This window comes from Chelonoidis abingdonii, chromosome 1 (genome assembly GCF_003597395.2).
Source record: "Chelonoidis abingdonii isolate Lonesome George chromosome 1, CheloAbing_2.0, whole genome shotgun sequence".
In the NCBI taxonomy this organism is placed as follows: Eukaryota; Metazoa; Chordata; order Testudines; family Testudinidae; genus Chelonoidis; species Chelonoidis abingdonii.
The window spans coordinates 249,640,258-249,661,674 of NC_133769.1; the positions used below are offsets into that span (position 1 = coordinate 249,640,258).

The 21,417-nt window shown below is 43.8% G+C and overlaps 1 protein-coding gene across 3 annotated transcripts in view; it reads right to left on the reverse strand.

Annotated features, from left to right (window-relative positions):
- VWA3B (von Willebrand factor A domain containing 3B) overlaps positions 1-21,417 on the reverse strand; it is a 147,308-nt gene that overhangs the window by 45,151 nt on the left and 80,740 nt on the right. For all 3 annotated transcript variants that reach the window (XM_075061022.1, XM_032805576.2, XM_075061025.1), the window contains 2 exons: positions 13,198-13,248; positions 12,263-12,482 (listed from right to left, as the gene is read on the reverse strand). In XM_075061022.1, coding sequence (XP_074917123.1) covers positions 12,263-12,482; positions 13,198-13,248 — 271 coding nt within the window. The remainder of the gene's footprint in view (positions 1-12,262; positions 12,483-13,197; positions 13,249-21,417) is intronic.

The following is a 21,417-nucleotide window of genomic DNA, read 5'->3' on the forward strand; positions in this document are numbered from 1 at the left end:
AAACTTTCTGGCATGCCCCTCTTCCACCACTGCCGATTAGTGCCAATGCCTTTGCTAGAGCACTCAGTCTGGTACCTTCAACTCCCATCTGCCTCCTCTGAGGGCAAAAATGGATTTCCTTCCTCTGAGAATACACAGCAGCATCTGTCACCCACTAGTAATCTACAATTCCAATTTGCATAAACAAAAGAAGGCTTATTTAAATACAGAAAATAAAGGGCGGAAATCAAAGTAAATACAAGAAAAGCAGAACTAAACAAGACTCAGCTAAAACTTATGCAATTGTGAAACTTGTAGATGCCTTACTGCTTAAATGGGTTTTAATGTCCTACACTTCAGTGTTCATTTGGTTCCATCCCTGCATCACAATCTCTCAAAGTATATAGTTCTTGCATCCTTTAAATGAGAGAGACCATTAGTTTCTTGATTATGGGTCTATCTCTTAACAGCAAGAGTTTCATCAATTGTCAAGGTTACTGGGAAGGTTGTAGAGAGAGTCTTCAGATTTCCTTTATCCCCTTTAGTCTGATTTTAAACCTGGGTATGCTATGGAAACTGAATTAGTCTCATTGGCTAACAACTGCCTAGCTATGTCCAAAGGTCTGGTATCTTTATCAATTTCCCCTTAATGTGTCAGCATACACCAATAGTATAGGTGTGCTTTAAAAAAATCTACATTTACCACACTGCAGTACTTTCAACTTAAGTAAATTTCTTAAACATGCATTTGGTAAAAACCCTGGGGGAAGAAGAGAGGCTGAATGGAAGCACTGTGTACTGACATTGGCATTCAGCCATGACAGTAACTTTTCTGTGACTCAGTAAAATCACCACATCAAAGTAGGCTTCCTGTTGGTCCACAGCTGCAAATCTGTTATTCTGAGACAGGTGTTGGGAGGACAGTCTATAAAGTGACCATTCGGAACCTCATGTACCCAATATATTTGTTGAGGTTGCAAAGATTGAGGATGGGTCTTATCCCTCGCTTGGATGTGGGTACCAGGAAGTATAGGGAGTAGAAACTGTGACCCCGATGTTCCTGCGGAACCTTCTCCACTATTCCCAAAGCCGGCAGAGAGCAGACCTGTTCATGAAGCAGTGTCTCGTGAGAGGGGTCCCTGAAGAGGGATAGAGAGGAAGGGTAAAGAGGAGGCCTGGAGGGGAACTGGATGGCATAACCTGATCTGATGGTGCTAAGGACCCAGCTGTCGGTAGTGATCGAGCTCCAAAGTGGGGGATGATGAGTGAGGTGCAACAACTGGAACAGTGCTCTGGACCAAGGAGTCAAACGGGTGCTTGGAAGACATTAGGGGAGGGAACTTAGGCTGGCCGAATACCAAGCCTGACTGCTTTCTCCTGTGGGACCTATGCCTCTTTCTGGGGTAGTCTTGTTGCGCCAAAGGAGGGAAAGGCTGGCCAAACATGCTGTGATGGGCACTGCTGCTGCTGTTGGACATCACAGTGGCGCCTCTCCACTGGCAGCATGTACGCCTCCAAGGACAGCTGGGTAGCCCTTGGGTCCTTGAAGGAGTGCAGCATCTCATCAGTTTTGTCTGAGAACAGTGTATAGCCATTGAAGGGCAAATCCTCTATGGCCTGCTGGACATCAAAGGCAATACCTGTATTCTGCAGTCAGGAATTCCTCTTAGTGGTGACCACAGAGGCCATCGCCCTTGCTGAGGTGTCCGTGACATTGAGTGTGGACTTCAAGGACATTGTAGCCACCAAGCAGCCCTCAGTGACAAACACTCAAAATTCCTCCCTCTGCAAGCCTTGACACAGCTGTCCAGTTAAAGTTATACATGGACAGCAAGGCTTGCTGGTTAGCAATTCATATCTATAAAGAATGGAGATATAAACCTTCCTGCCCATGGGATCCATCATTTAAAGTCCCTATCCTTAGGGGTGGACTTAAACCTTCCCTGACTCAGTTGCTCACCGCAGTTAAGACTAGGGAATTTGGGGATGGATGGAAGTAAAACCCCTCAAATCCCTACATGGGAATGAAAGAGCGCTTTTCCATGTTCTCAGCCACAGACAGTACCGAAGCTGCCATGCTCCAGAGGACCTTAGCCAGTTCAACGCACGCATAGTTTATAGGGAGGGTAGATGACTGCAAAATATCCATCAATTTGTGGGTGTTCTCTTGCAAGAACTTGGCTTTGGTACCAAGGGAAGCATCTACATGCCACAAATAGTCTTGATACTCCTTAAAATCCTCCGGTACCAAAGGAGAGGATAAGCCAGTCAGCACAGAATTGTTCGGAGATGAAGATGAGGACCTTAACTGATTCAAAACCAGCTCCTGTTCCATGGCTGACAGACCCAGACAGGATGGCTCTGAAGGCTCCACAGGGAGAAAGACCCCTGGTGCCTGGGCCTGCAGCAGATGGACAGTCACTACCACAGACTTGGTTGGCGATCCTGCTTTTGAGTGAGACCTCCACGATACAGACTAGGCATTGGCAGCCAGGAGGCACCAGGCCAGGGATCTCCATCGCAATCATGAGATGTGTACCAATCCTGGTTCCCATAATGGTCAATCAATGGCCCTTGACACTGGTCAGGCGATAGAGAGCAGGAGGATGACCCTGACTCAGATGCAGAAAAGTCTTGGGATCCTAGAGACAGCAGTACCAGAGTATCTGATAGTACTGATGTCAAGGGCAGTGAAAGCTGCCACAGAAGCATTTGTGTGCCGACTGAAGGGGTGCCAAGGAAGTTCCTGGTACCAAAGTCCCCTGTACCGATCCCAGTACCAACTCCACTTTCACAACCTGTGGAAGAGAACAATGGTGTGCAGTGTCAACAGACCCAAGGGATCAGCAGCTCAATCAGTCAAAAGGGCTATAGCTGATGCAGCCCAGGCAAAATCCTGTGCCAAAGGAGAGATCAGAACTGAGAGGAGGAGGAGGTCTGTAGCTGCCTGGTACAGCACCAAAGTGGAAACAGTCAGTACTGTCATCTCCCTCATTGGCACCGGACTCAACAGACACCCAGAGGCCAGAATCAGGATTTCTAACATCCCTACTAGGTCCTGGGGAAGGGCTAAAGATACCTGTACATCCTGCATGCCAGCAACAGCTCCATGCAGGCCCATGCTTTTCCTGGGGGAGGTGGAAAAGTCACTCTGAGACCTGGAGCAGTCTCAATTGGTTTTATGCAACCTTTTCCTCAGCACAGTCAAAGGGGAATGGCTCCACCATTTCTTGGAGAGGCGTCTGCTTTGGAACGTGAAGCAACAGTGCTCTCTGACCCCAAGGGCAATCTCCAACCTGATGAGTGCCTCAGTACTGAAGCAGGCCACATGGCCTGTTCAAACAGATGCTGCTTTAGGTGAAGATCTTGACTTGAGCCACTTGAGTTTGTTTCTTAAACAATCTGTAGATCATGCAACACTCCTTGACTTGGGCCTCACCAAGACAGAGCAAGCACTGTGAGTGGTGAATCACTCTCCCAGACAAAAAACAATGTTTAAACCCCCATGAAGGCACCACCGAGAGCAATCAACTAGCACAACACTAACTAACATTAAGGCTACTACTAATTAAATATGAGAGAAAAAAAACTAAACTAGTTGAGAGGTTGAGACCAGACAGATCTCTGGGGTTGGCACCGCTTCATGTAACCAAGGAAGGGGCTACAGCCAGGAGGCATGAACACCGTCCATCTAAGAGTACTACTAGGCAAATTTCTCTGGCTCCTGTGTGCTGAGTATGCACACACCTAAGTGGAATACACAGCTGCATCTACTCGAAGAACTGTTTTTCAGCAAACCTTCTCTTGGTACTCTACTCTTGTAGTTGAGTGTTAGTTGTTTATGCTGTTTATTCCTAGATTTGATTTCGGAGTGGTCTGGCGGCAAGGCATTCACAATGAAGGCCCTCAACTCAAGAATCTGTTTCCTTGATTGGTACAATAGAGCAGACATTTATTGAACTGGCACATTACACCATCTATCTAGTCATTTAGGATAAAATGTACCCCAGCGCATAAGGCATGTCCAATGTCCTATTCATTATTTAAGCTTCACTAAAGTCCCGTGTTAAGAGTTTAAGTGGTGCACAGGACCTTATGTGGGCCCTCTGCCCATGAGTGAATTTCACCTTCAGGCTCTTGCCCAAGAAGGTGGATTGATCTGTCTTTCTTCTTCTTTGGCTTGGGGCATTGTCTTTTAATCAAAATTCTATCAAATTTAGTTATGTTTTTATGTGTGTGGTTGTAAGAAAAACATGTAGAGAGCTTGATAAATGAATTTCAATACACTGAAAAATAAGTAAGTAAATGCTCTTGGACTGTCAAAAGCTACAAACATAGAAGCACACTGTAAGAAGATGTGGCTTGAGAATCTTGATTACAACCTTTCACTAAGGACAAGTTATTGTTCTTAGACGACTTTTTTGTATTCACACTGGCACTAATGATAGTAAGTATATTTGTGTTCCTACTGGGAGAGAGCAAAATTCTACTCTGAAGCTGACATGTTGTGCACCTTGTTGTTATATCTTTAACTGCATTCAAATGAACTGCACAAGGATCCTTTTGAAGTGGAAATCTGAGGTAAGTATGAACCTTTGTAGAGGACTGAGTCATTTAGAGATATTTCAGTGCACTTTATGTTTCTTTTTGAATGAGTTGCTCACAGCACTGGCAACACATTGAATCTTTGAGCTGTCGAGTTTCAAACAGCATTTGACACACTGAGCATTCTCTGTCAGGCAATCAAGATAGTCATTCATGTCAATATCTTTCACCTGCCACTTTCAACAGGCATTGTGATAGTCAAAGAGAGCAGAAACATCACAATCAATGCAGCTAAAGTCAATCTCTGAGTTTTTCATTTAAAAAGCAATATTCAAAAAGTCATATTGTACCTGTGGATACACCCATGTGGCTCCCACTGAAATCAAAGAGAACCACATGTGCACATCCAAGGGCAGAATTTGCCTCAACAGCTATCCCTTATATCTTTGGACAGGAAAATAAAGTAAAATCACCATTTTCTTTGGAAGTGAGAGCCACTACAAACTCAACAAATACAAACAACTTCTCCCTTATCATCCTCCACTTGCTAAAAGCAATTTGATTTTTGAAGCCACAAACGGCAATTAGGTGTCCAACTCCCATTGTGCTTCCGCCGACGTGCACAGGAAGAAATTGTGGAAAAACAACATCGCTTGCCTCATAACCTAAGTTGTACAGAACGCAATGCCATCCACAGCCTCAGAAACCACCCTGACATTATCATCAAAGAGGCTGATAAAGGAAGTGCTGTTGTCATCATGAACAGGCCTGTACTGACGCGGGAACCTATGGAGGACGCTACGGTGCAACCGCAACTCCAATCCGAAATTCTACAGTGGCTAGAGTTGCGCTGCAGATCCATGGTGGACGGACTGAGCATCGCTAACGATCAATCTACACAATCTACAGGAAGGACGCTCTACGGTAAGACTGGCGATACAAATTTCGGAACATAGGCTCGTAGAGCCCAAGCGGAGGCCGGTTTAGGACGTATCTACTACGCGGCGAGCTGGGCCTTAGGGGGCCTGCAAGGATACACAACTAGGCGCAGAAATATGGGGCGCTGCTCAGTCATCATCTCGGATTGGATCGCACTGAAGCTGGTGGATTAGTGGTGGTTGGACTGCACTCGCACGTACCGGCCATTCTTAGCACCGAGCACTTCCAGCTCAATGGCGTGACCTGTGGAAGTGCACTGCGGATATTGCTGCTCTGAGGAGGAAACTAAATGGCATGCTGACCTCAGAAAACACCTGCATGCCCCATGCTGATGCGGGATGTCAGGAATAGGGTGGTCTACACAAATCTCTAAGACAGATGAATGCGAGGAGGCCTGTGGAAATACTGGATTTGATGCGCACGGATGAGGGCAAGCAGACTGGTGCTGAGCTTTGGTGCTTTCAATCGCTCTCAAGCAACTATTTCAATAGTTGGATCAACATGGTATCGTTACCAGATAGTGGCAACCGCTATGGGGCACGCGCGCATGGCCCGGAGGATACTCTAGATGTAATTTTTATGGCGATGGTCGCGGAAGAACAGCTTGTGGCTATTCCCTTCTGTCACATCACGTGCGTTGCTAAGCCTCGTGGCACGCTGCTACAGCGAATGTGATGACTATGTGCATCGTGGAGCATGGGATGAGGAAGAGCTCGTGGAGAACGACTGCGCGCACACGTATTTAGAAGCGAGCGTTCCACTCGCATGGAGCGGGGCGCAGTCGACGTTACCGGAACAATCGTACATGGGGGTCCACTTTCTGAACACTCGGTGCAAATAGTGGACTGGTCGGTATAACGACTACCTATCGGATAGACCGAGACGAACCTACCAACGCTGTAGGGAGGCCTACCTTCAGCTCACCTGTTCCATCTGCGCCAGCCCAGTAACGGCGACTGGGCGTTACGCATTCATTTGTCTCTCAGCCAAGCAGCTGAGGTTACAGCCTGTGGACACGCCTCCGGATCTGCGCATAAAGGCCTACCCCTAGACAGAGACTCAAACAACTACAAAATTCCACCAATAAATTCCTCTAAACAGACAATATCGCAGAGGAAATAAGGATAACAGTCAACAGAGCTCAGACGTGTCCAGAATCCTCCTACGTAAGACATCGCCAGAAAGAAACCAATAGGACTTCTGCATACTATCTTGTTAGCCAGGCTAAAACGCCTCAAGCTCAAATCAGGGATTAGCGAGAGCGCCGCTTGGAAGAATGTGGATCCCTAACTTTCACAGGGCGTGGCGGTGGGCCAGTAAAGAGGCAGTCCACGGCCCATCATGGAAACACAGCCTGCGCCGCGAAGCTCACAAGTGTTACGCAGCCAGCAACTGCACACTGCACCATAGTAACTTAGCTCAGGAACCATCTGAAAACCTCATGCCAACTCGTCCACATATATCTACAGAGGAGCAGCTGTGGAGATACGCAGGCGCACTGGGCTCAATACATATGAAGCGCAACAGGGCCTCGTAGCACCGTTCATACTGTCAGCGCTGGCAGTGTCCACTCAATGTATGAGATATACGCCACTTCGTAGTATGCCCAGCATGCGCCTCTTCGCGTGAATGGTACATGCGTAGGGGCCCAACTGTTGACCTGGACAGTCTCTAAGCGGAAAGGACTGCTGGGCCTTATGGAACGAAAATCAATATTAGGAATGGCAATATACAAACGGGCTCGCTTTTGAGAACGCACACATATCGTCACCTCGGACACGAGCGCTCTCTAAGAGGCATAAGCGCTTCTAGTGGGAGCTGGGCCATGCTCTGGGTCACGTGCAGAAAGAAACTTTCAAGGCACTGAGGAGCTTCTAGGTGGAAGCAAGACTCGCTTGCCGCTTGCAGTTCCAACGGCGTGCAAAATATTGATCAGGACCATCAGCTCAGGATTAAGAGCGAAGCACTCTGGTGGAGATGCGGGGTTGCCAACTGCCACATGGATATCGTGTCGGGCCTCCTGCATATTGGTCTTGCACATGCGGAAGCGCGTTAGGCACGGTCACACTTTGCTGTATGACAGGAGGGGCGCTCGCGACCTCCCTGAAAACTGAAAGAGCCGTCGTTATCTTCCTAAGGTTGCTTGCTAGCACTATATACCTGCCCTGTAAATTCCACTACGTGGCATCTGAGTAATGATCACGCCACGAGAGGGCTCTGGTGGCTGTTAGAGAAACGTCTGTTAGTCTATAAGGTGCCACAGGATTCTCTGCTGCTTTTACAGATCCAGACTAACACGGCTACCCCTCTGATACTTAACTCCCATGGGCTTTCAATAGGAAATAGGTGCTTAACTACCATTCATATCTTTGAAAATCTCCCCCATAACTGGAGTCAGAAAACTTTTGAAGGTGAAAAGCTGAACTGTTTATCTGCTAGAGACAGAGAGAGATTGGGCATTATCTGTTCCTAAGATTCTAGATGAGATTCTTGATGTGCTGCTGAATGAAACAGTACAACCCAACTGTCTGGATTTGCATATCTGAAAACTATCAGCTCTCCAGTACAGGAAATATTGCTGCTTTTTATTAACAGAAAACTAATGTGAACCGTGTGTTGGTTACATTAGAAAAGAAACTATTCAGCAGTAGAATTATACTGATTTATACTGATCCCGTGAGGTGCTGAGCACCCTCAAATCCCACTGAAACCAAAGAGAAGTGAAAACACTAAAGGCCAGATCCTCAAAGGACCTTAGGCTCCTAATTTCCAATCTGGGCCTAAGCACCTTGTAGCACCAAGCCCTTGCATTGTAGTTACTATGAAACTGAGAGAAACTTAGGAAGATGTTTTCAGTAGCCATTCTAAAAATTGTGATCACTAGTGTCTCTTGATGTTCAGCCACATCCTTAAGTTTATCCTTAGATTTCATACTATGCAATTGTTGCTAAATTAAGTAGCTGTCTTGGATCAATAAATATTTCATCACAAAAGTTATTTTGAATCTAAAGCATTAGATCAGGGATCCCCAACACAGTGCTTGTGGGTGCCATGGCGCCCGCCAGGGCGTCTAAGTGCACCCACGTACTGGCCGTCGGACGAGCATCCGCCGAAATGCCATCGACATTCGGCAGCATTTCAGCGGTGACACCTCCGGATGACACTGTTTACTGCTGACAAATAGCATCATCCAGAGGCATTGTTGCTGAATTTCGGCAGCATTTTGGCGGACCACCTCTGTGGCTCGTCGTTTGGTGCCCGCCAGACGAAAAAGGTTGGGGATCACTGCATTAGATCAATTAAAATTTTAATTAATTTAAAAATCTTAATCGGAGAAGGAAAATTCTTTTCCAAAAAGTACTCAGAATGATAATCAGTTTAGTCCTGACAATTATTTTAAAAAATTGTTTATGCATTTTTATAAAAATTAAAAAATATTTATATTTGCAAAGAAATTCTAAATTAAAACAAAACAAAAAACAAAACGAAAACCTACCATACACACAGACATACATACACAGGCACACATTTAATTCAAGGCATTTTGTAAGAAAATACTAAAAATAAATTCCATATAAAAGAAAAAGAAAAAAGAAAAAACATTCAAGACAGGCCAAAAACGTATTTACCTATCATATAACTTACAAAACAAAAACAAGAAAGAATATGTAGGCATATCATAAATATTACACAAAAAAATAAATAAACTATTCTTGTTAAGCCTAAAGAAATGTAACATGCAACTACATCCTTAACTCTGACCCAGAGGGAGATATGTACTTTTGTTATCTCAGTTTCAGCATTCTTTTTTATGGATACTATTAAGTGGTAAATATTATCTGTTAATAATATTGTCAAACCAAAATGGAACCTGTTGGCAAGTTACTCATAACTGCATAACTGCAGTTTCTTAGAAATAATGTTCATTGATTTATGGTAAACTTTTGCGTGTATGTTACCTGCATTTGGGGCTGATTAATTGTACAGGGAGGGAGTATTGATTTGGAGTCCAAATCTACTTCCCTCCACCACTGTAAAACTGTAGGAGAGCTGAAGGCTTGACACTGTCCCTCTTTTGCGAGGGTTGGCATGTGTCTCAGCATGGGCTGGGATACTGAAAAAGTAAAATCATGAAGCTTAAGGTTGACTCTTCCTACAGTACAAGTTTGGATACCTGTATTCTATACTGGAGCAGCACCCACCCACAGGTACTTACAAGAAAGTGATATACCAAGTTTGCCAGCTAGTATTTCACGTGCATACCACACCGAAACCATCCCCCCCCATTCAACACTTCAGAATCATTGCAAGCCCAGAACTTGCCTTCTACAAACTGCCCTCAAACGCCCTCTAAAGAGCTGCAATAGAAAAATGGTAACCATGTAGTTACTGAAATGGTCAACAATCTACAAAACAATTAAAGTTTTAACTAATCAAAAAAAACATGTAAAGAATATGTTATATGTACATATAGATATAGAAATATCCTTAAGGAATCTCACTAGTATGCAATAGTAAAACTCACCCAAAGGCCCACTTAACCACTTAAGCTCTCTGTTAGCCTTGTGTTTAGGAGGATCACAGGCAGAGAAACTGCCAGGGAGCAAAGAGGACATGTTTAAACTGCATGCTAAGCCTAGGCTCTGACTCAGGTTTAAGCTGAAGCCCTGCTTCCACAAAGCAGTCTCACTCAGGTCAGCAAGCACTCAGGACCAGGTCCTAGCACAGTAGTAGGGAGATGGGTCAGGGCCTGAATCACTCTGAGACTCAGGTCCAACTTCTTTCATTTTACAATGTGGACACTGTACAAGGTGCAGGCCTGAGCCAGAAGGCCTGTGTAGTGCAGAATGGACGTGTTAGCATGGCTGTGAGACCCAGGTCCAGCAACTGCAAGCCCAGATTTACAATGCAGTGTGGATGCTCTAGCCTGGGCTTGGAAACACCAAGTCCGCAAGCCCAGATCCCACAGAGCTGGGTTTACAATGCAGTGTAGACATACCCGGAGAAGGGCTCAAATTTGCTGCACTTACATGGCCCAAAAGCTCCTCAAATGGAAATGTGAAGGTGCAATGGCCACTCTTTCAGCCCCATTGATTGGAATAATGGTGGCAGATTATTCCACCATTATTCCACCAAAAGATTGGGCTGGTGGTGGATTCTATCCAATCCAACCCCTATGGAGTTCCCTGCATAAAATCTAACTACTCAGGCTTAGTATGATGCATTTAAGTATTCTTTTTCAGAGGAAACAAATCTACCTTTTGTTAATGAAAAGAAACATGAGGTATGTGTGTATGCATATATTTTTATAGGTGTGACTCCAGATGGCAGAGAGCTATGATATTTACCCAAACGGTTGCATGTAATGTATCACTGGAAAACTAATAACTCAATGATCATTATCAGAGGGGTAGCTGTGTTTGTCGCTTTTTACAGATCCAGACTAAGAGTCCTGTGGCACTTTATAGACTAACAGAAGTATTGGAGCATAAGCCTTCGTGGGTGAATACCCACTTCGTCAGATGCATGTGTCTGACGAAGTGGGTAGTCACCCACGACAGCTTATGCTCCAATACTTCTGTTAGTCTATAAGGTGCCACAGGACTCTTTGTCACTTTTCAATGATCATTAAAATTTTCATGTGATATATGTATGTTTAACCCACAAAGAACTTTACAGGTATGCAGGAAATATGTGATTAAAATGTGTTTAGATCAGGCGTGTCAGGGGAGTTGACAAATGGGTTTTCTCCAGGCAAAGGAAACTTCCAACCAGGTGTGGACAAATTCAACAGACTACTCTATTGTATTGGAGGTTGCAGGAAGAGATCATTTGCTTTGTCAAAAACCACTAGCGGCGAAGGAACCAGCATGGAGTCTACACCAGACAGCCTACCATCTACACCCAGCAGAGCAAAGGAACTTTATCTAAGGATATACTTCAAAGAATACATTTCAAAGATTTACTAGACTATAAAGAGACCGGAAGAAAAACTCTAAGTTATCCTTCACCTGAAGAGACAAAGGAACCAAGCACTCTGAGCTCTATGAAAGGTCCTAGCCAGAATGCCTGGTCAACCAAGTTCGAAAAGAGACGTGGTGAGAAACACTTATTTGAACAAGTTAGTTATATCAGGTTTTAGTCTTAAAAGTGTATTTTCATTTTTGTATGCTTGTAATCCTTTCTAGCTTTATTCCTGATACTTAATATCACTTAAACGTTTTTTACTTTTACTATAAACCAATTTCACGCTTTGATTCAAATAGAGTGATTACCTTAACCCAAGTTAAACTAATAAGCTGCTGGGTACTGTCTCTTTAACGAGCAGTGAACTTAATAACTTCTGTGAATGTTTAGCAAGAGGGTTGGGCACTACAGGTCAGATGTTTTGGGAAAATTCAGGACTGGGGAGGCATTGGGGTCACCCTGCAGAAAGTAATTGGGTGGTGGAAGCCAGAGTGTGACCTGTATGCTTGTCTGCTGGGGTCCGGACTGTGAGCCACAGCGGCTTAGCATTTCAGATCCCAGAGATGCAGAGCAGGTGGTGACACAACCCCTTACTGTTCTAGTTACAATAGGGAAATAAACTTTTCCACAAAATAGCAGGTGATCACTACAGCTTCATCTCTTTTTAAAAGCATTATTAGCAACTCAGTCTGCATGTTCTTCCCCAGTTTGTATAGAGTTATGGTTAGTGCCAACCTATCAAGTAGCTAAGTGACAGGTGAAATTATCCTAAGAGCAGACACTGAAGAATATTTGAAAGAAACTGTTTGATTGCCCAGCTAGTACAACCTACCATTTTACTGTGGTTGATGTATGATGCAGAGGTTCTCTGAATTTCCTTTTTGGCAGCTTCCTGAAGATCAGAGGCTTGTTGGATGTAGGTTAATCCTGCCAGAATCTCATCTTCCAAAAGTGTCACATCACCACAAGAAACAGGCCAACCCAGATTTTCTAAGGCCTGTAGCAAAGCTTCTTTGTGTTCCATATACGAGACTGGCTCCTCCTGCTCAAACCTTTAAAAAAATTAGAACAGTTTACAATTATACGTAGTAATGTTTTTCATTTTCAAGACACTTTACACGTGTTAAGTAATTAAGCACCACACCGCCCCCGTGAAGTAAATAAGTGCTAACTTCACTGCTCTTAGGGCTGTTCTACACACAGTTTTTGTACCATTCTAACTATATCAGTTTAAAACCGGATCTGACTGAAGTGCTACAAACCCCCAGTGTAGACACAGTCATACCAGTGTAAAGGTGCTGATAATCTGTATAGCTTATCCCCTCACAAACCAATCCTTGGAGTGCTACTCACTGGCCAAGCAGAGAAGGGTTTATGCTGATGCAAAGATGATTATGTCCCAATCCTCCCAAACCCTTGCCATTCACACTGAGCAGAGATTAACACTGTTAAGGAGAAGTGCTTATTCTCTTTTATAAAAATGAACAGCAAGGGGGAGAAGAAATCCTCTCACTTTGTAACTCAGTGGGTGGCAAACCAAAACCTGAAGCTTACATGTTACCGTGTCACACACAAAAATTTTTACCAGTAAGGTATAGACAAGAAATACTTGAAAGTAAAATAAACTGGCCATGACAAGAGCAGCCAAAACAGTGTGTTAAATATTTATAGCTTGATTCTCAAAGGTGCTAAGCACCGCAGCTCCCATTCCATTAATAAATGTTTCAAAAATTAAATTATTGGGACAGGAAGAAGGTGAAAACTTACTTGTCTCTTTCCTCTTGAGATAGTGCTCGCCAAATAATTAGATTTAGGCGCCTATTAAATAAAAGAAAACAATTCCCGAGGGAATGCAGTCAGCGTGTGGCATAATATCAATGAATAAACAAGAACACTCAGTTCTAAAGACATCTACCATGATTTGTATTCTGAAAGCACAAACTGTGTTCTTATCATTCAACTATGAATTTATCATCTGCAAAAGGATATAGGAAAACAGCATCTTCCATCTGGTAGCAACATGATTATTTCAGGGTCACTGAGAGATTAGTGGCAATCACTAATGTTTCCTGCTGGAATTTCAGTGGAGAGTTCAGTCCAGCACCCAGTAATCTAAACTAAGCAATAGTGCTGATTTAATGTCAGCCAAGAGCTGCCCCTGACAAGTTAACAGCTTCAGCATGAAGGCACTTGAGAAGCAATGTTAACGATTTTTTCTCCACTTAAAAATCAAATGCAATCTCACCATTTAAATTTCTACTTCATTCCACTCCGCTAATTAAGGAAAGCTGTTGTGGTGAAAACAGAACTACCTACCCAAAAGCACTCAAATTCTGTCATTTTAAAAACACTACAGGTTTTTTTCCTTTGCTGCAGATTATTTGTCTTTTTTTTTTTTAAGGCATAGATTACAAGTTTCTACTAGCCAATTTAAATTCACAATTGTATCCCTAAATATCAACATCCCAACAATTAAGCCATCACATAACTGTCTCTCTTATTTCACAATGCAGAAGCAAATCTCTGCGAGTCCTAGCTGCCATTATACAGAAAAGTGAACTCTGCTATATTATTGTTTACAAATGTCTGAGCTGGCATCAGTTCATTTCAGAGACAACTCAGACCTTTCCAAACACTTGTCTTTTTCCAGTCTTGGTGAATTAACTATTGCAATAGTCTATACAAAATTAGATTCTGAACATGGATTTCCGACTGATTCAGTTCATCTGCCAAGGAAAACAAGAACCAGCTACTTCAGAATGTAAATTACTAGTATATTCATATTCTGCATTCTTAGCATGCTCAACTGTCTATTTCACACTTCTAAATTCTGCACATTCACAACTAGTTCATTTGTAAATGTCTGTAACTATTCAAGATCACACACTCTTTGTAGATCCTAGCTTTTTTCTCCTTTGCTGAAGGATATTTCTCTGTGGGAACATGAAATTATTGTCACCACTTTCCCCCTCTCTTAATTTTATGCTAATAATCAATCTCGGTATGGTGAGGCTATTGTCATGGTTTCTTCTATTCTTGAAACAGGCATGCACTAACACATTGTCTAATTTATAGATGTCAAAATAAATTTGCAACTATTCACTAAGCTGAACCCTCACAAACCTCACAAATTCAATTATTAGAAATGTAATACTGTATTCATAGCACAAAAGACATTGTTAAATTGATGTTTCAGATGGAAATGTGGAGTTATAATTTGTCACTTACATCCACTATAGGTCGAAACTTGGCATCCACATATTTAGGCAAGGAATGATTTCATCTTTCACACATAACCCACCTCCATCCTCAATGACATTTGCTGAAATTGTTAAAATCTTTATTGCAGACTTGCAACTGCAATGCTTTTGTTTAACTATACCCGTGTTTCTGTTTTATAATCTTAGTTTCAAGGATTTATAGTTTGAAAATTTGGGATTTTAGAAAACTGCTTTTTTTAAAAATTGTTACATACAGTAGAACCTCTGAGTTACAAACACTTTGGGAATGGAGGTTGTTCATAACTTTGAAATTTTTGTAACTCTAGTAACTTTGAACAAAACATTACGGTTGTTCTTTCAAAAGTTTATAGCTGAACATTAACTTAATACAGCTTTGAAACTTTACTATGCTGCTTTCTCTTTTTTTTCTTTTTAGTACCTTACGTTTAACACAGTATGGTACTCTCCCTTTTTTCGGGGGAAGGGGGGTAATTTCTTCTGCCCAATTGCATACTTCCAGTTCCAAATGAGATATGTGGTTGCTCAGTTCATAACTCTGGTGTTTGTAACTCTAATGTTCTACTGTATATGCCTTTTCCACGGTGAACGCCATGGTGCAAAATTCCATAAGCAATTTTTTTTTGTCTCACAAACTAAGAAGAAACAATATTTTTGGTTTTGAACATTTTTCACTCACTTCTAAAGGAAAAACAGCTAAAATGTTCATTTTGAAATTTTCATTAGTATTAATGCTCATAACTAATGTGTAAAAAATAAAACTGATTGAAGGCATATTTGTGCATATTTGTAAAAATATTGGACCCAGTCCTGCAAGCCCTTACTGATGCTAGTAAACCTGACTCACTTTTAGTCAATGGAACTAGCATCAAGACCACTCATGTCAGTAAATTTCAGAGAGACCAAGCATAATACTTTAAAAGTCAGACAAGCACTCATAATATTTTATCAGAAGACATTTTTCTCCCCCTTACAACTTTGCTGAAGTCAATCAGGATTATTTTTCAACACATTCCACAGTAGTGAACAAGATGGAAATAGCTTTCAAAACCTCACCATTAAAATCAAGGACAAAATTCCCATTGACTTCAATGAACATTGGATCAGGCCCTCTAGAACTATTAACATTCAATCTAGTGAGTGCAAAATAAAAACAAATATACCTTAATTGATTTCCATAAATATTATACAAAATAGTTTCCAAATCAGTTTTTACTTTAAGACCATGAAACACAGGGCAGGTCTACACCACACCAATGTAACACTTTAAGTTAATGGAAGAGAGCTCTCCTGTCAGCTTAATAACTCCACCTCCCTGAGAGGGGGTAGCTATATTGACAGGAGAAGGTCTCCCACTGACATAGCACTGTCTATATGGGGTGTTAAGGTTGATGTAACTATGTCACACAAGGGTGTGGATTTTTCACACCCCTGTGTGATGTAGTTATACCAGAGTAAGTATGTAGTGTGGATCAAGACACAGACTTGGCAACAAAAAGTGGGAATGGAAAGGGGATTTGTTTGTTTCACAAAGGATGGAATCAGTCACTGAGATCTGTGAAGGAGAGTAAGACCTTGCCTACACTACAGTTTTGTTGATAAAAGTTATGTTGACAATCGAAAAGCACTATAATAAAAATCAGTATTGCATATTCACACTCACTCCCTCTGTTGGCAGAGCATGTCCACACTTGGGGCACTACCATCAACTGTGTGCGCAGTGGACTGTGGGTACATATCCCACAGTGCAGCTCGACACCTTCTGACGTTAGGTCTTGTGGGAAGTGGGAGCAGATCGCAGCACATCTTGGGACCAAGCTCAGTGTCCCATGATGCATTGCTTTCCATCTCAGCATTCCATGGGCTTCCCGCTTTCTTTTGTGGCATTTTTCTACGGCCCTTGTTTGCTGTGCATCCTGGCATCTTTGAACAAAGGGATGGATCCTGCTCTGTTCTCCTATGCTCGGATAAATGTCATTAACACATTGCAGAGGGCAGTATTGTTAATCACGAAGTTCCTAACTGAACAGGACTCCCAGTTGCCTGACATACTGTGTGATATGGATAGAAGCAACTTTAGATTTCTTCTGGTATTCACAGAACAGCTGCACACGGTGGACCATTGCTTTTGGTCTTGGGAAAGAACCACTGAATGGAGGGATCGCATTGTCAGGCACGTCTGGGATGATAAGCCGTGGCTACAGAACTTTCAGATGCAGAAAGCCACCTTCCTGGAACTGTGTGCGGAGCTCGCCCCAGCACTGCAGTGCAAGGATACCAGAATGAGAGCTGCCCTATTGATAGAGAAGTGAGTGTCAATTGCTGTGTGGAAGCTTGTGGCTCCAGACTGCTATTGATGGGTCACCAATCAGTTTGGAGTTGGGAAGTCAACCATTGGGGCTGCATTAATGCAAGTGTGCAGGGCAATTAATTGCATCCTGCTACAAAGGAGTGTGACTGGGAAATGTGTGTGAAATAGTGGACGGCTTTGCAGAAATGGGTTTCCACTAACTGAAGGGGTGATAGATGGCACATATATTCCAATTCTGGCACCAGACCACCCTGAGATGGAGTACATCAATAAGAAATGGTACTTATCCATCGTGTTGCAGGCGCTCATGAATCACCATCAAAATTTCACTAACTTCAAAGTGGGGTGGTCTGGGAAAGTGTATGACACACACATCTTCAGGAACATCAGCCTGCACAGAAAGCTCCAAGCAGGGACTTTCTTTCTAGACCAGAAGATTACATTGAGGGGATGTTGAAATGCCCATATTGATCATGGGAGACCGAGCATACCCCTTAAAACCATGGCTCATAAAACCTTACACAGGAAACCTGGATAACAGTAAGGAGTGGTACAACAACAGGCTGAGTAGGTGCCAGATGACCGTGGAATGTGCCTTTGGCAGATTAAAGGCGCACTGGCGATGCCTTTCTGGTAGCTTAGACTTCAGTGAGGGTATTATACCCATGGTCATAGCCGCATGTTGTACGTTGCATAATATCTGTGTAGCTAAAGGTGAAAGGTTTGCTCAGGGGTGGAGTGATGAGGCAGACTGCGTCACTGCTGATTTTGAGCAGCCGGACACCAGGGTTATCAGAGGGGCCCAGAGGGGCCTATTTGAATCAGGGAGGCTTTGAGGCAACACTTCAAAAATGAGAACCAGTATGTCATAAGCCTTCCCAAATCTGGACCTTAGTGTCCAGAAATTTGGGTGCCTGCATGAACCCCTCTAAGCTTAATTACCCGCTCAAATTTGATTTCGCTGCCACCAGCCAAAAATTCCAGGGTTTTGGCTCCCTCTGGTCTCCTCAAACCCTTCCCTGGGGAACCTCAAGACTCAGACGCCCTGAGTCTTACCACAAAGGGAAATAACCCACTTCCCTTCCCCCTCTCTCTCCCACCCAGACTTTCCTCTCTGGGCTAACCTGAGAGTTACTGATGCAATTTCTTTACATCACAATACCAAGAAGCATGTCTTCTCTATTCCACAAAGAGACAAACCCCAAATACAAGGAAACAGAAATGATTCTATCTTCTTTTCCCCCTCCCACAATTCCCTGGTGCTGCAGAGCTTTACCCTTTGTAGATCTAACACAAAGAGAATTTTCCTTCCCTTTGTTCCTTAGCCTACCCAGAGAGAAAAACTCAAACAAGTCTTAAAAAGAAAGCTTTATATAAAAAAAGAAAAAAAAACATGAACATATGATCTCTGCATTAAGTTGACAATACACAGGGCTATTACTTAAAAGAAAAATATGAATAAACAGCCTTATTCAAAAAGAGATACAATTTAAACATTCCAGCAACTACACACATGTAAATACAAAAAAAAAAACCAATAACAGCCTATTGTTTTTCTACCTTTGTACTTACACTTTGAAACTGAAGATTAGAAGCTTGAAGATAGAAAGAAGAAAAAATCCCCTCTCATAGCTGAGAGCCAGACAAAGACACAGACCCCCAAAAATTCCCTCCCTGAGCTTTGAAAAAATCCAGTTTCCTGATTGGTCTCTGGTCAGGTGTTTTGGTTTTTTTTTTGTTAACCCTTACAGGTAAAAGAAACATTAACCCTTAGCTAGGAGGGCCAACCTACCCTGGCAAAAAATGTCTGTTAGGGCCTGGCACACAGCTTTAGCCTGGTGTTGCCTAGAGCTACTGCTTCCGGCCATCGGGTAGCAAGTCACGAAAGTCAGTACGTACTGCTTTCCTCTGGGCGTCTTTCTTGGGAAAGGACCCAGAATATCCACAGCTACTTGCTGAAATGGGACCTCAATTATGGGAAGTGGCTGGAGAGGGGCCTTGACCTGGTCTTGGGGTGTTTTCCCACTCTTTGGCACACCTCACAAGACCAGACATACTGGGCAATGTCCTTGCCCATCCCCTCCCAGTGGGAAGGACTTCCCCAATCTGTCTTTGGTCTGTTCACCCCAGCATGGCCACTGGGATGATCATGGGCTAAGCTTAAGAGCTTCCCCCGGTACTTAGTTGGAACCACCAACCGTTTGTGCGGCTGCCATTCTGCCTGTGTCCACCAGAAAGAATTTCCTTGTATAAAAGTCCTTGGTCTATAACAAACCGGGATCGGTTAGAAGAGCTGAGAGGCGTGGGTGCTCCGTGCTGCCACCCAAGCTTTCTGAAGACTGTCATCTTCTTCCTGCTCAGTTTGGAACTGTTCCCTTGAGGCTGGGGACACCAGTTCTTCCTCAGACTGTGGACTTGGGCTTGGTCCCTCTGGAAGCGATGTAGGTGATGGGGTTGTTTCCGTTGCTGGTGAACCGCTCTCTGCTGGTGCACCTGGTGATATTTCAGGCTCTGGCTAGCCTCTTCGGTATGGTTGTCTGTTGTTCTGCCAGTTCAGGCTCGTTGGCCCCCTCTGGCGTGGAGGTTGAAGATGTGGTTGCAACTGCTGGTGCTGGTTGCTGTTCCAGTTCTGGTCCTGGGACTGGAGGTGCTGTGGCTGGTTTAGCCGTGGCATGGGATCCGGGTCCACTACCTCTGTCTGGGTCTCGGGTAACACAGACGGGGCTTCTGTGGACGGCTCAGGAACAGGAATGGGATCTGGAAGTGCCTGGTTTGGCTGCGTGTAACCATTCCCACTCTCTTGGCCGCTTCACCTGGTTGGCCAAGTCTTCCCCCAGTAGCATGGGGATGGAATAATTAATTGTCATAGACTGCAAAAGTCCACATTCCTGACCAGCCCTTGTACTGGACAGGCAGTTCAGCTGTAGGCAAGTCTACAACTTGTGACATGAAGGGGTAAATTGTCACTTGGGCCTTTGGGTTGATGAGTTTGGGATCCACGAAGGATTGGTGGATAGCTGACACTTGTGCCCCCGTGTCTCTCCCACACAGTAACCTTCTTTTCGCCCCACTCTCAAATTTCCCTTCGCTCCAAGGGATTTGAGAGGTATCTGGGCCTGGGATCTTTGGTGTGATGGTGGTGTAATGACTTGCACCCGGGTGGGGTTCTTTGGGCAGTTGGCCTTTATATGTCCCAGTTCATTACACTTATAGCATCTTCCAGCTGACGGGTCACTGGGTTGAGGTGAGTTACTGGAGACTGGTGAGGTGGAAGAATAGGGTGTCTGTGGCTTCCTTGGGTTGTAGGTGGGGTTTTGGGTTGCCCTCGGTTGTAGGGTTTATTGTCGGTGTGCCCCCTGGGGTTTTCATTCCCCTTTACAGTAGCTTTCTTGCTTTCTGCCACTTCCATCCATTTGGCTCCAATCTCCCCCGCCTCGGTGAGATTTTTGGTTTTCCATCTTGTATGTACCGTGTTATGTCCTCAGGAACACCATCCAAGAACTGCTCCATTTGTATGAGGAGGTGCAGTTCGTCAATGGATTGAACATTGGTTCCTGATATCCAGGCCTTATAATTCTTTCCAACGTAGTAGGCGTGTTTGGGAAATGACCCATCTGGTTTCCACTTTTGGGTTCTGAAACGCCGACGGGCATGATCCGGGGTTATCCCCATTCTGTATCTGGCCTTGGTTTGAAACAGTTTATAATCGTTCATTTTGTCCTTTGGCATTTCAGCCGCCACCTCTGCTAAGGGTCCACTGAGGTGTGACCTCAGCTCTACCATGTACTGGTCTTCAGAGATGCTGTACCAATGCAGGCTCTTTCAAAATTTTCTAAGAAGGCCTCAGTGTCATCACCTGCCTTGTAGTTGGGAAATTTCTTGTGCGGTTGAACAACAACTGGCGACGGTTGATTAGGATTGGCTGCGTTCTGATGCTTAGCCTGTTCTAATTCCAGGGCCTTGGTGGGCCTCCCTCTCTGTTTTTTTCCTCTCTCGTTGGAAGGCTGCATCTTTCTTGCTTCTTGTTCCTCTTTTGAAGGGCTGCTCTTTGGCTGCTTTTCTCTTTTTGTTAGCCTTCCATTTTTGTTTTCTGCTGTGCCTTGTCTCTGGCCATCTGTGTCCGTGATCTGTCAGTCTTCTTGTTTGTCCTTGCTTCCAGCTGTTACTGCTTCAGGTTTTCCTTGGACATCATGGTTCCTTTTCTTGTGTTGGGGTGCCCTCTGGTGTTTATTGTCTGAACTGCTGGCTCTCTGTTGTCTCCTGGAGTCTGCCTAGCAACAGTCCTTTTGTTTAACTTCTCTTTCCTAGCTAAGCTTTGACATGCAAATTAACTAGTCAAAACCAGTTTATTTACCTGTGTGTGTTTGCTGGGTACTTGATTCCCAATCGGAATTCTATTGTTTAACAAAAGACCCTTTTGTCACCTTAATGGCTCCT